This window comes from Anneissia japonica, unplaced genomic scaffold (assembly GCF_011630105.1).
Source record: "Anneissia japonica isolate Jap-2015-1 unplaced genomic scaffold, ASM1163010v1 scaffold4386_len47116_cov187, whole genome shotgun sequence".
NCBI classification, from domain to species: Eukaryota; Metazoa; Echinodermata; class Crinoidea; order Comatulida; family Comatulidae; genus Anneissia; species Anneissia japonica.
The window spans coordinates 28,114-47,370 of NW_022688172.1; the positions used below are offsets into that span (position 1 = coordinate 28,114).

At 35.1% G+C, this 19,257-nt stretch overlaps 1 protein-coding gene across 5 annotated transcripts in view; it reads right to left on the minus strand.

Annotated features, from left to right (window-relative positions):
* Window positions 1-3,342: 3,342 nt before the first annotated feature.
* Window positions 3,343-19,257, minus strand: part of LOC117121330 (G-protein coupled receptor 26-like) — a 17,961-nt gene continuing 2,046 nt past the window's right edge. Inside the window, exons 1-4 of one of the 5 annotated variants that reach the window (XR_004447530.1) lie at window positions 18,657-19,054; window positions 15,833-15,958; window positions 5,210-6,534; window positions 3,343-4,727 (exon numbers count right to left, since the gene is read on the minus strand). Coding sequence is in view for 1 of the 5 variants with exons in the window: in XM_033266490.1 (XP_033122381.1) it covers window positions 5,399-6,379 (981 nt within the window). In the remaining 4 variants the exon portion in view is untranslated. The other 4 variants (XR_004447529.1, XR_004447532.1, XR_004447526.1 and 1 more) reach the window with 4 other exon arrangements.

Below are 19,257 nucleotides of genomic sequence, written 5' to 3' on the forward strand. Positions count from 1 at the left end.
TTAAAACCGTTTTATTTGTTTATTTAATTTTGCCATTCTGCCTATGCAGCTTTATTAATTTCATATAATATACACAAAAATCATGTTTCGCAAATAGTCTAGTACTGTAATGTATAATAAACAAAAGTTAGGCCCTACATGTAAAAAGTCTTAAAATTACGTTTTAAAAAAGGATTGTTACAAATAAATAAACATAGGCCTATTTATGCCTAACTCATTTACGTAACAAAACTAACGAACTAAGCCGCTGAAACATGGGCCAGTTGACGTTGAACCTGCGCGGAAGTAGCCTAAAATGTGTTATTATCTCTTCACGAAGTCTAATAATAAGCTTATATTATAGGCCTATCTCGCGTCAAATGAATTGTTTGCTCATAGGATGTTGCAGAGTTGAGCATCTTGCAACAATCAATATTTTTTTATTGTTACTGTTAGCTAATATAGGTCTATCATGTGTTTACTTGTTTTATATTTTTTGTCCATATTTCAAATAATTTAATTTCAGACCAACGGACCTTTGGAGCAATGCACTGACCCCGTTTTGGCCCCGACTCAGATATGTGACTATTATTCAGTAACATACTCTATAGGTTAATAAATTTAATGATGAGCACACCCAGTATGTTAGAAAGAAGCAAATGAAAATGTACTTTGAGGGTTCAAGCGTTTAAGGGGTATGTACTTTGAGGGTTCAAGCGTTTAAGGGGTCGTTGGTTCACAATTATCAACATTTTCACAAGTGTACAAACAGTACTCTTTTTCGGTACCCCTCCACTCTGAAAGTGTACAAAAAATGTTGATTTTAGACAAACCATTCTCCATTTTTTGTTTCGTCAAATAAAGCAATTTACTTGGTTGCTTAAATACGATATAAGGATTATAATTTCACCATTATTTTACATATTGCATGTTATTTTGAATCAATTTTTATGCATGTAAAAGTGTACAAATTTGTCTACTTCCTAAGTTCCTTCCCCTAGCGTACCGGTACTCTTTGAAATGTAGAACGACCCCTAAGCTTAATCAGGATATTGATCGTCAAGTTACTCATTCTCTTGCGTGATTTTGTCATCTTGTACGGTAACTTCAATAATATGAATTAGATATTCAAATTATGAATTTGTATATTGTTACTGGCAGCAAACACGGCAGATGAAACTCGTGTACTTGACGCAATTATAAGTGAAAAAAATCTTACCCAAAAAATAATCAATATGGTATTAAGAGGCAGGTGAAATACGGCAAGTTATGTGTAAGGCTTCTTATGTGTTTTTTTTTTTTTTTTTTTTTTTTTTTAAACGCCATTTATCTGTACTTTTTTTTTTTTCATTTTAAACGTCATTTATCTGTACAATAAGAATACGTCTGTTATCTTAATCAATCAATAGTTCTTGACAATTATTTTTTAAGCTTAGCACATGACAGCTCACATGTTCATTAGAACATTACTTCTACTCACATTTTGTTATGGTGATTTTTGTTTTTGTATTTCTTGATAAAGGAAAAACAACATTAACGCATACGAATGCATGTGTTGGCAGACGTCTGTCGCGAACGACAATGTCAATTAAAGCACATTCATGACGGAAGCATTTTCCTCATCATGATGATGTTTGTTTGTTGATGATCGTGTTTTATCCCATTTTGCAGCATGGAGCTCCAGCTGGAGCGATTGTTTGCCAACTGTGGCAAAATGATGGTTTGTATTCCAAATTCATCCAAGTCTCTTTTCAAGACATCCTTAAATCGTAATCTTGGGCGTTCATACTGGTCACGTTGGTTGGTCTTGTCAATGATCAAAGGTTTCTCTCCAGTATCCAACTAACCAGAGAAGAGGCAGTACCAATTTCGTCTCACTCTGGATGCGTAAGCTGCCACAGGAGTCGGCAGTGCTGAGTTCATATGCCTGTTGGGACCCCAGCTACATTTATTTTGTTTAATGGATGGCCGTTGATGTTCGTGATTCCTGTTTGTTCTCTGCCCGTTGTTTGACACTGCGTCTTGAGCACCAATTTTGGTGGTGATGTTTGCGCTTTAGAAATCGATATTATTATTACCATTATTATGTTTTTTACGATGTTGAAGGTTCATCCGCCCTAAAGTCATTTTGTTCTTAGTTCAGATGGTGTCCATCCACCCTCATCACCTTAGGTAAGCCTCGGTGGCGGTGCCAGTTAGCAGACATTGGTATATCTCTGACAACCTGGAATTTATCTGCTCAAAATGCCCTTATATGCACGCCCTTAGACCTGTCTGACTTGGGTGACCCTACCAGAAGCATGCTTTCGCCAGAATAGCTCGAAGGACAAGGAGGGAGATTCTTGCAGATTATAAGCTATAAGTAATCAAAGAGGACTAATTATTTCAGTAATCTAACAAGACAAGTAGCCAGTAACTCTAGGCTAGAGGTATTCAGAGAAGACTGTAATATTCAGTAACATCGAAAACCATAGCCTGAGGGTATATACTAGTGTACCGGTAAGTCATGTTGAGTCATATAGTCTCAGTAAAAACACGATATGGACTCACCTCTAAATATAATAAGTAGCACCATGCATTTAACTGGAAAATATAGTACATTACTATTTAATGCTGAATAATTTGATCATTATAACATTATAATTCCAACATAAAATCTATAGTCATTCGTAATAATGATTGCACTCATCGAAAGTGTAATTTTTAACATTCGGGTTCGCTTGTTTTATATTCACACAGTCATACTGCTCGACTACATACAAATAAGCCGATATAAACTATAACTAGATACCAGTAAAAACTCATATTAATTAGTCAAAAGTGTTCAATATTCAAAGGAATCAATATACACTTTCCACGTGGATTCTAAATTGAAATTTTAAATAGTAAATGTTAAAAATTATAATAATAATAATCGTATAACATTGTTAAGCGAAAATCGCTTATACATGCTCATGTCGTGGTGGGTTTATTAATAGTTACAAGTAATTGTGGTAAGTTAATACTGTAAACCTAATGAAACTTGAATGCGGCCTATACCTACTATTGTTATATGAAAATTACTGCATTATAAAGCTATCAATAAACATTTTAGTGACAAATAAACAATTATTTATAAATAAAACCATTAATAAATAGGCCTATTTTAGATTTTAAGACATTATAAACAATACTTTTTCTCTATTATTAGCTTAAACCTTCTCAAATCTTTAAAATAGTCTAGAATTAATGATGATAGTACTGTTGCATGATGGTGGTAATGAGGAAGGATATTGATGATGATAAAAAATAATGAAAGTAATAATAATAACAGAACACATGTACTGAAGAAAGTAGCAACAACCAAGCAACAATCGTACTCACTAAGTTTATTGGTAGTTAGCGAAACTATTTACAACAAACAAAGTATACTGGTTTTAATATTAAGGAAATTGATTAAAATTAACTTTGAAAACCGATGAAGTTTTATTAAAATAATACTTATATATCATTATCATAATGATATCGATAAGGATACAGATGGTGTAATACTAATAGTAGGCCTTATTTAATAATCAACTATTAAAATTCCTGAACCCTTGTTGATATACACTGGCATGCGTCTATTGCACCGTTAACAAAACTCCATCATCTGATGGAATACCTCAATCATTAACGCAAAATAACTTATTACAATGTTTCATTAAATTTTCTTGTGTAATCTAGGAGTCGTTTTCTCCGATTATCCACGTTAGTAATTCCATTCACATGATAAATGCTTCGTAATACCGTGATATTTCGTAATTAAGGATACGAAATTATTGACAAAATACACGAACCCCTCGTTTTACAGACGCTCGTTTGGTGCAAATCCTTTCACGAATAGCCTTCTTGATCGGAGTTTTAACCTTTCTTAAATATCACTAACCACACAGGTTCAGGCTGACGGGTGTGATCGTCCGACAGTGATATGAGTAGACACGACGAATATACGCTATAAATTTAAATGCAAAAAGTATTATGAATTGCTTTTTTTTTGTAAATCATTCTAAAGGTAGCATGGTAGGATGTTGCTCTTTTAAAACTTTACTAGGCCTAATTAACAGATTTAACGATTTCAAAAGTTTACCACATGTTATTTTGGGTAAAAGTGATACAAGGAATTACATGAAATTGTGATGTTGAATGCATGATGAACACTATTTTGTAGAATAAAAATATTCCGGGGAGTCAAAAGCATTTACGGAATCTAAATACATGCTAGGCCTATAGATCTTCAAACGCTTAAATTCGACGGGAATTCACACCAAAGATTCACCTGCAGTATCATGTGAAAGGTAAGCGTGTATGTCTAGTTCCTTTACAGTGACGGATCTTGTGGGTGGGGTTGAATAGGGTGGCTAGCCATCCCTCTTCGTTTACCGTGAAAAATAAAATAATGGTCACTCGTCTTGTTTGTGTGCTTCTCGTGTACTCTGGTAAAACATATACTTTCTATTTTAAGCTAAGTTACTTCTTTTCAGGTGCCACCTGAGATCGTCTAGCAGTCTACTAATTCCAAAAAAAATCTCAAATGTAATGGGATGCTCCTCCCAAAACAACCCCCCTCACCCCGCTCGTGCCTTCTCACTTCACATTATCCACCCCACATCACCCCCACCCCATTGCTAAATTCTAGATCAGCCACTTTAAAAAGAACCTATTTACGCCTGCGGAATAAAATGATAGATACATAATATGAATGGGTCTAATTAATTTGGGAAGTAGACCTTTGACGGGAATTCACACCAAATATTCACCTGCAGTATCATGTGAAAGGTAAGCGTGTGTGTCTAGTTCCTTTACAGTGACGGATCTTGTGGTTGGGGGGTGAATAGGGTGGCTAGCCATCCCTCTTCGTTTACCGTGAAAAATAAAATAATGGTCACTCGTCTTGTTTGTGTGCTTCTCGTGTACTCTGGTAAAACATATACTTTCTATTTTAAGCTAAGTTACTTCTTTTCAGGTGCCACCTGAGATCGTCTAGCAGTCTACTAATTCCAAAAAAAATCTCAAATGTAATGGGATGCTCCTCCCAAAACAACCCCCCTCACCCCGCTCGTGCCTTCTCACTTCACATTATCCACCCCACATCACCCCCACCCCATTGCTAAATTCTAGATCAGCCACTTTAAAAAGAACCTATTTACGCCTGCGGAATAAAATGATAGATACATAATATGAATGGGTCTAATTAATTTGGGAAGTAGACCTAACTTTGAAGAGAGTATGTGACTCCCCGGTAAACAAGCCCTTGCTTTTCTAAATCTACAGACTAGAATTTCTGCAGTTCATGGTACGGCCACGGTGCCATTTTATTTTAATTTTTTGTCAGATCTATTAAGTCGCAAAAACAGAGAAGTTGGGACGGGTCACATGATGTTTAGCATATAAATGAACCTCATATGAAGGAGCTAGGCTGGGATACCGGTCTCACTAAGTCGCCTGATCCGCAAGGCACCGCGGAATATAGCTTCCAGAATGTTTTTCTAACGGCATAACGGAAGTCCTCTCTGAAGACACCATATATCCAGGGATTGGTAGCACTTGATGTGAATTGTGCTAGACTTGAGAACAAATTCACCCACGATGGGATGGAACAAGTTGAAAAGAATATTTTAATAAGCTTTGTGATACAAAATGGCGTCATACAAACAAAGAATACGATGACTACGGCAAGTATACTCTTTATGATTCGCATATCTTCGTTACGTTTCTGTTGTAAGCGGTGTCTATGAGTGTCTTTCCGTTGGACTATGGCAAGAATCTTTCCATAACAAGCGATCATTAGAACGGATGGCACAGCAAAGCAAAGAATAAATGCTGTTACGACGTACTCCACCCCACCAGAATCGGCATGGGCATCCCAGGTAATTGCACATACTGCCTCCCAGTAGTCATACATAACCCATGAGCATATGATCGGCACACACCCAAAGGCCAGCCCCTGTATCCATGTACATGAGGTCATAAGCATGACAGTGCGATTGCGCATTATGTCCATGTGTTTGAAAGGTGACGACACAGAGACCCATCGCTCCACGGCAATCATTGCTAGGGAAAGCATAGATACGATTATGAAAACATAATTTAATGCACACTGTATATTGCAAAAGGCATTGGGTACAGATGCGTTGTCTTTGATGATAAAGCATGTTGTTGGTAATATTACAAAGACGGCATTCAGTAAGTCACATATACTCAAATTCGCCACGAATACGCTCGAAGGCTGTTCTCGCAGTCGTGTGGAGTTGTGAATTGCCAACAAGACAATGAGGTTGCCAACAATTGACAGGATAGCTGTAGTTAGGAGATAAACAGCGCAAATAATAATGGCAATATCTGTTCTTTCCGTATCCTGTTTGCAAATTGTACTATTCATTGTGGCAATATTTTAATATTGCGTATCAGTACATCTATTTTCTCAAGAGAATTGTTGCAGATTACAAAATATATTCATTTACACAGTTATGTCATTCTTATCGTGTCGTCGTTTTCCTCATGGAGTGAACTCTGTCAGTTGAAATTGAAATTTACCTGAAATTAAATACACAGTATGTTAACAGAGTACACGACAGCAGTCAGACGTTTAGAAATTACGATGATGAATTATATGTATATTATACTGTCTCTTATACACATCTAGATGTGTATAAGAGACAGCCCAAAATAAGAGACAGAATATATACATGTAAATTCGGATGTAGTTCCACGTATGTCTCATATATAAATAAAAGCATATACAAAAGTAAAACAATAATATGCATATACGTTGACATAGAAATTATATTTATTTATACATCTTATGTCTATAATGTCAAGCTCAATTGTTTTAATTTTGTATCTGCTTTTATATAGCTTATATAAGACATCTATTATGTCACCCTAAGCTGTTGGTTCAATATAGTAAAAATGAACCATTATCCAGGCATAGAAGGAAATTCTTTTTCAATCAAAGATATCACAGTTATAATCAATAAACTACTGTAGTATACAGAAGTCCAAATAGCATCTCAACACCAGTAAATTACATACAACAAACATATACAAATTCAGTACTATGTTTTTTTAACCAATCCATGTTTACTCTGGGAAAATTGCGGGCACACAAGCCAACGTACACTACTATAGCGAATAACACCCCTATAATCAATAAACTACTGTAGTATAAAGAAGTCCAATTCCCTTCCTGATTACAATACTAATTAAGTAATTTCAGTATGCGGTGACTGTAATTGTGTCATATCCACTTCCTGATTACTAATTAGTTATAATTATTGCAGTATTGTACACAACAAACAGCAGCGGAACGTTTTTAAAAGTGGGGCCATTTCATAAGGTAATCAAGCCAGTATGCGAGAGAAGCGAGCTTCTGGGCTGATGCCAGGGGGCCGCCAAGGCCCCCCCGGTGGAAGTCCAGGAGTCGAAGGCCCTTGGAAGTTACGGATATTTTACGAAATTTGGTGAATTGTATTAGTTATTTTATAGGCATCAAGCTAATGTAAAATGACTTTATAATTGTTGTATATTCCGAACAAAGCCGAAGTCGAGATGGCTTCCACGAACACTTAACAATTATTAAGTGTGAGGGATCCTTGATAATGATGGTTTTCCCCGACGAAACCTAGGAGCCTGAAAATGGTACTTCAACAGTGGCGGGTCCAGGAAGTCGAAATAGAGGGACCGAGGGAGGTTCTTGCACAGATAGACAATGGCGCCGAGACGCCGGGGCAACCGTGGCAAGTGCCCCGTGGCCTGGGCCCGGCAGGGTCCCGGGATAACTAGGTAAAAAATAATATAAAAAAAATAAATGAATAAAAATTATTAAACGTATACATTCATCATTCATGTGTTTTTCCCACGAGAATTGTAAATAAAGCTGACCGTTTATCGATGAAAGCTGGTAAATCCCTTCTAATTCTTTTTTTATGAATATTTTCATGACTTCTACTACTCTAAATTCTAAAAAATACTACTCTAAACGTAAATTCTTTACGTTATTAATTAATAATTATAAAAGGCTTGGACCCTTGATCGTCAATATACATATAAGAGATTCGATTGTGAAATAAATACTGAATTAATATGAACCATTGGCGGATTAAAGGAGAGGCCCGGTCCCCACCTCCTACATTTTTTTAAATTTAACAAAAAATTGAGAAAAATAGAAATTTCTACTCAAATTTAAGTCTAAGAGTGAACGGCTTTTAAACATTTTCTCTCTAGGCCTATAATTCAAACTCGTATTTATTAATTATTTCTAATGAACACTAAAATACAGTAGTTTTAGCAATCATTATTTTTGATGCATGTGAATTAGCTGTTTTATTCCTCGGTAACATTCTATCAACAAAATGAAAATGAAAGTAATATTTCAATGCATTGATACTGATGGTTACGGACAAGGAGTTGTTGACATCGTTTGTATTTTGCATCTCTTAAGTGCTCAAAATTTAATGCCGCTATATTTCTTTCATAAAATCCATATCGAAGCGATATGGAAGTCGTTATTACGTCATCGCATCAAGGTAGACAAGTAAATATGAGGTATTTTGGGGTTTATTGTAATCAATAAATCTAGCTGTCGCGTTCACTTAAGATTTAAAGTATTGATCGATTGCAGAATAGATTACTCTTCGGAAGTGATTCTACGCGGCATTATAAGTCATTATAAGATTTATAAAGCGCACCAATGGTGCTCAAGGCAAATTGTACGATTTATTTAATCTAAAAAACGAGATAACATTATTACTCTTGTTTCGTTTTTTTGTTTTGTTTTGTTTTGTTTTGTTTTGTTTTGTTTTTTCTCAATTTGAAACACAATGACACATTAATGCTACAAGGAGCTGTGGCCTCGCATGTTATATTGCATTTGGCGTGCGAGTGACTTCATGCCAGCAAGGTATTCATGCTCCAATCATTAAACCGTTAATGACTAAAATATACATGACAATGCAAAATAAGTATACGGACATGGCCTAAACAATATACATATATACATGATAAAATACATGTTGTTTACGCAGATGGTAATGATGATCATGGCTTTCAGAAAACTGATGTGGGAATCCACAACCAATCTTCATTGATTGGGATATTTTCAGACTTAATACTACCAATATTTTGATATGAGCGGTTACTGTTTTTTTCTAACAAGCATAGGCATGTATGCCTATGTTTTAAGTTTAAAGATACCTTGTTTGTTTTAAGCCAGATAGGGATGTTTGACTGACGGTATTCGCAGTGCATGGTGTATGCGAAACAGTTTACAAGTTGTAAAATCATGCTTTATTTTTAATATATAAAAATTACATAGAATGATAATTATAAGCTGATCACGGCTTGAACAAATCAAGCACATGGAGGGCGACAATAAAATGATTATAAAAATATTAATACATCATATGAAACCAATATCCTACGAAATCCTAGTTTTAATTGAACATCTGGTACTCCAAAATGAGCAGTTCTCCCAATATCCTGAGTGACCTGTGTTCCATAACCTATGAAGTCTATTTCACTTAGGCCTATATGTTTTTGTTTTTACAGTGGGTTTATATTAACTTTTATTACTTCTCTTATTGGCATTCGTTATTTTGAGAAATTATCTTTATAGAACCGACTGCCAGAAAAAAAAGTCTGCAGACTGATCTTTTGAAAAAATTTGAAATTTCTGATGAACTTCGTTTTGGTCGTTTTCATGAGAGTTTGGTCGTTTTCATGAGAGTACGGGGGTTTTCATCAGTCGAGCATCGTTCTGGTTTAATCTGGAAGAGAAATGTAACTAAAGACTTGAGTAAGGGAAGGAATAGCAGATTAGATGTAGTCTCAACTACCACAATTTTTTACTTAATGTTTTCATTCCATTTATTTTCTTGTCAATGATAGAATAAAAAAGATGTAATGCGAAACGAAAACCACAAGACAGAAGGGGAAAGCAGGGAAGAGAAGAGGATTCCAAAAAAGTAAACTAAATCACTATTAAAGGTACTTGGTTTTACAAAACATTGCGTCACCTCTGGAAATCAAAATTCACAAAGGACTTTAATATTAATAACATTAACTGAAAAGAGATTAAAATAAGCATAAATATCGCGTTATTACAAACCTAAACAAATACACAAATTACTTTGTCGATTGTTTCAAAAGCTGGACCCATCATTGGTAATCTATGGACAAGCCATATGCTTAGAATCGAGAGTGGGTGTTGTGGTAAATCGTTTCAGTCAGGAATGTCTTGAAGAAATTTTGAAAACGTATTTTGTTGCTGTGGTCATTAGATGTCTATATTGTTTTTGGTCTATGAACACACGGGAACACACCTTTGAGGATCAAGTTTTTTTTTTCTTGCTCCGTTCTGTGCATGTCATGTACCTTAACTTATTTTGTATTAGTGGATAAACATTCAGAGAATATATAGGTCTGTATACATTTTCCCAAGTAAATCGATTAAGCAGCTGGTGATTGTCTCGGTTATGTGAATATAAACCTTATCAGTATAGAGGGATAGGTCGACAACTTTTGAATATAAATCTTCCGTATATCGAGTCTATTAAACTATTAGTAGCATCAGAGAAGCATGGGGGATAGGTCGACAACTTTTGAATGCATTAGTTGTTTTTGCAATCGAGTAAAATATTGATGGCTTAAGTGATTGATGATTGATGGAATTATTCTGGAGCTAATTTCCCTCACGGAATTAAACTCGCCGCTGTCTATCAGATTTAATAGCTGATACTATATTTTGGATTTAACCATCAATACACAACCTTTCTCTCATCGTATTTTAATGGGGTTTACATCATTGTGAACAGTCTGTCCGTTTGGTTAATTCCTGTGTATCATGGTGGCATTTATAATTGACACCTAAGACGTTAATAACAGAAAACAACTTAGAAAGATTTCCTCCAATATCGTATTGGCTTAGAGACCATACGACTGCTTAAAACAACAGATCAAGGAGTCAATGTATAGATGTACAATATGATAATGATGTTGGAGTTAAAATCTATTTATTCATTCAATACTTAATTTCGAAATAAATTATCCGTAAATAGGCGGTGTCAGTATTGCTCGAGGATCCCTGAAGAGGACTCCGGAGGGCAGACGCCCCCAAAATGCATGAAGTTTTAATATGGATTTGAAATACTTAATCGATTCGATCGAGTACCCGGCCCATTCTTCACTGGCGCCACCCCTGCCTAACTCTGCCAGTGTCAACGTAACAACAGCAAAATATGTAACGTTTTTATGCTATCAAACAATAATTTTGGAACAACTGCGTGGGCTTAAAATTGAGAACCCAATTTATAGATTTAATTATATAGCGCTTTATATGGAAGTCTCAACGCGCATGAAGACTAATATTATCGCCTTTAATGATAAGTAGCTGGCATAGATCTATTTCTGGATAATTCCCTTGAGAAAGAGTCTTTACAGCCTTTCTTATATTATTAATTATGGACCATTGATGGCATTAATAAGCGCCAAGTGATTAGATACATTTGAGGGCTCACAGAAGGATATGTGACGTATTTCGTCATTTAATAGAAATATGTGATAGGTCAACCGCACTACACGCTAATTTACATTTTCTTTTAGGAAAAGTTATTGTCCCCAATTTCGCTTTCAGTCAGGACCATACTCATCATATCACCATTAAAATTAGTCGTCTCTCGATATTTTTCGGCTATTTTGTAAGGTTCTCTATTAAAGAGTGTATTGGCCCTTTAGACTACAACAGAGTGCATTGACCCTTTAGAAAAACTAAAACTTTAGTTTCCATGGTGAAAATTTATACTATGTGGTGAATTATTATTATTATTATTTTTATTATTTTTTTAAAATTATTTTTATTATTATTATTATTATTATTATTATTATTTTACATCATCGTTCCTATTTATGAACTATAAGGTTATGATACTTCTAAACAAAGAAAAGCTTGCTTGCCTCCAAAACGAATTTTAAATGCGTGCCAATAAAAAAGTGTTTGAATTGAATATTTCATTAAGTGTACGCATGAACACAATTGCAATTACTAATAATACGAACCAGTACCTAATAAAATGTAATTTGATTCAGTGGTGTTTGAAAGTTCGTCAGCGTTATATTACATTGTTTTTAAAACGGTTTAATGCATGAGGATGGAAGTGCTCTTAATTAGTACACACACGATTATTCCACCTATTTACCTATTTTATAGGTAAACAATGCATCATGCTCTCCAATCTGGTCACTGTCAGATTCGACGGCGATACAGCCGTAAATCTTTAAAAATTGATGAACATTGCCATCAGACACCCGTCGGTATGCCGGGGAGACTTCACATTTTCTAACGGTGAAGTTCCTTTCTTCACTTTATTTAATTTTTTCGATTGCATAACACAAAAATAATAGGCCCTACATACAAAATAAGAGAAGTACAACTAATTGACATAATGTGAACTGATTTGGAAATCATAAATTAAAAACAAAAAATCATTAAAAAATGTTATGAAGTAAAAAAAAACCATGAGAAATAACTGAAAGCTCGGAGAATCGAACTACGACTAAATTGGTTAGGCCTATGTGGATGTGGAGAGATCTAACCCTATGGATAGTACATAGTTCAAAGACGATCCAGCACGGAAAATGGCCACAGTGGAGGGTGATAAAGGATTATGTATATACAACACGAACAGATTTTCATGATTGTAATGTTGTTGATGCAATATCCATTTTTTTACAACTATTACAAGGCTGAGGAGCCTTAATTGTCGTTGAAGCATCTGCTTCAATGTACTCACTTCATTTGTAATAAAAATTTGTTGACAGAATTCATTAATATTGAACAAGAACGTTTAGTAGTGTCAGTCCGAACCATTTTCTTTGTCTATAAATATAATGGGGGTATTTTAATTGGAAAGAACGGCTAATTATAAATAGGCATTCATTCAGGTCCGCAGATAAGTGATAACTAATTGGAGGAAGTGAGGGTCAAATTGTGAAAATAACCATCTTAGCATCCTATTATATAAATTGACACAAAATGCCCTGGTTACTGTTTATCACCTTGACAATTTTAACACAAACCTTCAAGAAATCATTTTAACAGTATTCTAACACATCAAATAATGTTGGTACAGTACATCTAATCTCTATTATCCATGTACGGTGTGTATGTTTACATATATTTATATTTATAAAAGAAACAATTTAAAGAAACAATGAACAGCCATGATGGACTGACCCTGTGGTAAGTATATATTTATACATTAAAAAAAACGGGTGTAATTTCCACGAAAGTAAAAAAAAAAGTATATGTATGTATATGATAATTGGTTTTTATGTGTAAGTATGTATGTGTGTATATACTTATATATGTATATATAAAAAGAACAATATTAAGAAACAATATAGTCAGCCATGATGGACTGATTCTATGCTGTGGATATATTTACTTTGAAAATACAGTATTGACAATGTGTCTTTAAAGAAAAAAAAGTATATTACTTAGAAATTATTTAAAGATTACAGTCAGCCATGGTGGACTGACCTCTTAAGTGCAATTAAGTTTTAATTTTTTATATATGTTTTTTTGTTATTTTATATATGTTATTTGCTATTACATATCTTTGATGACAAAACATAAAATGAAGATATGAAGTTTGCGTTAGGAAATAATCATAGGAGTGATGTTTTGCCCTACCTGACGTGATATGTATACCGAATACTCAGTACGTCCCAAATACTAGCGAAAAACATAAAATGGTAACAAAAAGAGAAAGAAATAAAGGTGGGCAAAATCCTTACAAAAGAAAAAACACAACTGTATTATTTTTTAGCAGATCTCAGATAAAAACAGTTGTAGTTCGGGCTCTCCCTCCCAACATGCGGAGACGGGGAGAAGATAAGTGAATGTGTCTTAATGACAAACCACCATTATATATCCTCAATGGAGAAGAGTGACAGTTTAAAAAAAGGCAATTATTGTGCATATATATATATACTATTATCTGATATTGATAACTTTCAAAGCATCTTATTGTACGTGATTTGAACCAAAAGCGAAGTGCGAAATGTTACATGTAGGGTTTTTACATATAATTATTATACTAATGACTTTAAATCAATCAATTAGTGTGGAGCATCCCTTGTGTTCCTAATTAATCCTAAACTAGATCAAATTCCTCCGTGACAAAAACCGATATTTGAACGATGATTTGGATGGCAACATTAATCCTTCGTGTATAATTAACGAAACCAGATAATGGATCTGAAAACACTAGCAATGCAATGGTTAACAGTTGATCAGAGCGATACAATTTTGGATAAGTTGATACAGGCCTAATTATATCGTTTCCGATGTTGTGTCCATAAAATAATTTCCTCGTCTTTGGTTTTCGTGAAGGTCGAGCTCATACATGCTTATATCAAGTTTTGTAATTGCATAAAGGTTCATATGAAACAATGTATGATTGTACTTCCTATACCTTTTAAAATGATCAATGATGTAGCAGGTCACTTCGGCCCAAAACCAAATCGGCCCAAACCAATTCGGCCCAAACCAACTCGGACCAAAACCAACTCGGCGCCAGACGACACTTCGGCCTAAAACCAACTCGGCCCCAAACCAACTCGGACCAAAACCAACTCGGCCCAGAAGACAACTACCTAAATGATACGGAATTACCCAGATGAATAGCGACATGCGATTACCCATTACCCAAATTACTAGTCCCACTAATTATTTTTAATACCTTTATAAAATAATGTATATTTGTATGAATATAAAGCAAATCAAAATACACGAATATACGGATTTATTCAGGTACATTTAATTCAAACTGGACATACACAGTTCTTTTTTTTCCCCTTCACGACGGAAAAGTTTTAAAGTAAACGGTAGGCCTACTGTTATTCATAGAATGGCTGCTCCAGCAGGGATTTTTTTTTTTTTCCAATAAATAAAACACTTTGGAATTAAACAGATGTACTACTGTTATTTCTGGTAAATATTTTTTTGGTTAACTGTTTTTCAGATTGGCAACACTCAATATGTTTTTCGATGAAGGTAGGCCTAGCACCTTGCAAAAACTGACAATAAAAGTCAACTATTCACTTCACAACACAGGGACCACCTAACTATTTTAACCTGCTGTCTTGAATAGGCCTAAATCAATATCGTATATAGACAGTGGCGTCGAGAGGGGGGTCACGGGGGTCGCTGCCCCGGGGCCTGGGTCTACTGGAGGGGCCCGGACCAAGATGAAAAAATGTCGGGGTAAGAATAAAATCTCCATAGGGCCCGAGCTCAAGCCAAGATGTAAACTTTTGTTGTCAGATTTAGGAGGAGACTTAACTTGGGGAGCGGCCGAGTGGGGGTCCCAAGTGAAGGGGGGGGGGGGGGCATGGAGGTGTTGTTCCGGGGCCCTTACTGGCTCTCGACGCCCGGACTGTATATAAATAGTATGGAAGTATCGTTTGGGGCCAAGTTGGTTTTGGTCCGAGTTGGTTGGGCCGAATTGGTTTGGGCCGACGATTTGGTTTTGGGCCGAAGTGACCAGTAGGCCTATTCTCAATGTTGCATTGTGGTTGATTTTTCTTTATTTCAATAGCGGTTAATTTTATACTGGTGGGTGATACACATTTTATAATGATTTGACTTCTGATATCCTGGTATCGATTGACTATCATGTTTTTTTTAACATTCATCATGTTGTTAGTGTTGTTGAAATGTACACGCTTGTTCATATTACAAGCCACGTATTTTATTGATATGCTTTTTGTTCATTAAATTGAAAGGCTGTTCATTATTTAAATTCATAAATGGAGGACGGGAAGAATGTCTCACCTGTTAACCTCGAGGCTCGCGGAGGGGAAAACAAAATGTAAGGCACGTCCATGTTATAAGCAACATACTGTAATCGGGCGTTTATCCACTGCAGTACAGCGACGTACGGGCGATGCCAGGCCTCGTCTGCATGATTAATTACCGGGCCTTTTAGTGTGAAGTCTCAACCTGGCCCCGACGGTGCCTGAGTTGCGGTTGGGAATTTTGCGAAATTATCGTCGCCGTAGCATTTTCAATACACAAAGAAAAACACTAATTGATAATAAATAATTGATTTATTTAGTTCTGCCATTATTTGTCAGTTAAAAATATAAATATAAAACAAAATAAATGAACGTAAATAAAAAGAATACACATAAAAATGTTTAAAAACACATACACTATTGCAAAATTGAATGTCCAATCTTGTGCTATAGCTATAACCTATAGGTGTGTGAATAACCTCGTGCATCCTGGTAGTAGGGAACTTGCCAAGTACTAATTGCCAAGTTATACCAGGTCCATGTATGTATGTGTATATATACATGTGTATATATATATACATATAAAATCAAAACAAGATGACACTTGGTTACAAACTCAACATTTTATTGCACTACAGGCTGTTTCATGAGGTACCCGGATCCTCAGCTTCTGGAAACGAAAAAGGAACATCACCTGGTTCTACCCTCCATACAGCAATAACGTAAAGACAAGAATTGGACATGAATTCTTAGAAATTGTGGATGAATGCTTCCCACCCAACCATGCACTAAGGAAAATATTTAACCGAAACACTATCAAGATAATTACAGTTGTATGCCGAATATGGGTTCAATAATCTCTGCACACAACAAATCAGTACTTAATAATACCACAATCCGCACAGATAATGACGTCAAAGAATGCAATTGTCGCGACGTGTGCCACCTATCCAACAAGTGCCTAACCAAAGGAGTTGTATATCAAGCCACAGTCATACGCCAAGACGACAACAAAATAGAAACTTTGTCGGACTGACAGAAAACACCTTTAAGGGCAGATATAATGGACATACTAGCTCATTCCGTAATGAAAAGTACAAAAACAGTACGGCACTTAGCCAATACATTTGGAAACTTAAAGCCGATATTATAAAATATGAAATTGGAAAATATTAGGTAAATGCAAACCATACTCCAATATCAGTAAACGCTGTAATCTGTGTTTGCTCGAGAAATATTTTATTATATGTAACCCTGAATTAAGCTGACTTAACCGTAGGAATGAATTGATTAGTGCATGTAGGCATAGAAGAAAATTTCTACTGCGGTACCAATATACATAGGCCTATACAATACAGAGCTTCAAATCTCCTCTATGAATAATAATGAGTATACTAATTAACCTGTTTACCAATAAACTATATACCAATATAATCTATATAGCAATTAAAAGTTCCACCATGCATGATTGTTATTCTGCAGTCTCATTCAGAGCCTAGCACATGATGATTGAGGAAGTACCTCATGAAACAGCCTACTATATTATAATACAAGGTATAGTTGCTTTTGAAAAAAAAAAAGGGAAGGCATACAAGAACGTTAGTAGACGCATGGAAAGGTAGTGCAAGATGTAAGCATATATCTTATAAATTAGCTCTTGCGATTCCACATAAAGATTTCTCCTGTGTTTGGTGAGTTGAACATACTTGGTCAATGAATGAGAGGGCATGTATTTATAAGTTGATACAGAAATGTAAAGGAATTTGTATGACTATTGATAAAGGCTTATTGTAGTTTAGAGGATCCAAACAGATTATAAACTGTTAATTACTCATTTTAGTACCAAACCACATAAAATGAACTTCCAAAATGTTGAAGATCGGCAAATTATAGGGATCTGGACTAGTCAAGCAGTCGTATTTTATAGTAAGACAAGGGCACCACCAACAAAATCATTAGCATCGGTTCGCGAGACACACACAAGTACCGTAACGCTTCTCCCAGCTCTACCGCTAATCCTACCTCGATTTACAGACGTTTCGCTAATATAATTTTATGACGGATGTAAAATCTGTAGGAATGGTACCGTATTATGTATGCTCGAACATTTGGCATTTAATTCCATTATAATATATATTTTCGGTGGCATGCAGTTTTAATCAATTTTAGTTCATTGCATTGATCAAATTCACTGATTCATATTAACATGACAAAACCAAGGACTAAATGTTCAAAATTCAAAATTCATGGTTTTATTTGCTTTAAATGTCAAGATGTGTTAATATCCGCTTTAAAACAAATCAGCAAATGAAAAAAATATAATTACATTTTTGGGGCCATATTTATTTTATATTTTCTACAAAATACATTTTGAATCTTAATATTTGAAACATATTATAAGAACATTTTAGTAGATAAAAAAAGAATTTGAAACCCATAAATCTTCATATTTTCGATTCGGAAGATGTTAAGCGACGCATGACGTCCACTTTGCTCTCATAGAGGACATGGTCAACCCCTTCCCCTCCCACCCCCACATTTGTCGGGGAAATCCGACTGCTAAGTGGCAATCCCTTCAGAAGACAAACATACACTATTTATTAGGCTTAGAGAGTGGGGATGTTTCTGCTTTGAGAAAACAAATCCTGATAGTGACAGGAATTGAACCCATGACCATGACATTGGAAGACCGCATCTTACAACATTCAATACACTGACTGTACATAGGTCTGTGGCGGATTCAAGGGGGACCCCCCTATTTTTAAATTATAAATAAATATATTGGAGAAAATTATTGAATTTAAGTCTGAGAGTGCCATTGCTGGTCATCCAGAGGTACCATAACTTCATAATTTTCTTACCTCAGGCATACCATATTTTAGACCCTCCATCTGTGCTTCCTTATAGGCCCCTCTGCTCTCTACAGTATTTTGAATTCATGGATCCGCCACTGTAGGTTGTCAGCGTGACAGGCACATCGTACGTTTCCGTTCCTTGGCACGTACTGACCAAGGACATTTATTTCATCTTTTATATAAGGCCTTCGGCCCAAATAAAATATAATTGCTATTTACAGAGGGAATGATCACTTCTACGTTTAAATGAGTGATAAAGAAATTTACATAAACAACTTATTGTATTGATATCAGTAGTGGACATTAATTGAGTGAACTTAACTTTGGATGGATTAACAATAAAATACTTAAATATATAATGTTTACGAATATCAGTGTAACAAGGGTAAATTAAAGTAAAATGGTACTCATCTTCAACTAAATTTAATGTACAATGTTTGCATAATCTATCTTTTTTATCAATTTTTGACCATCTACCAATTTCAATTTCTAATTCAAGGACTCCTAAACGCAACTTAGTGAGAATACGTCTATAATTAAAATTTTGTATATGCATTAGGTATAGTTAGATTGTAAAATTATATTTAAATGTCACATAATACTTAAG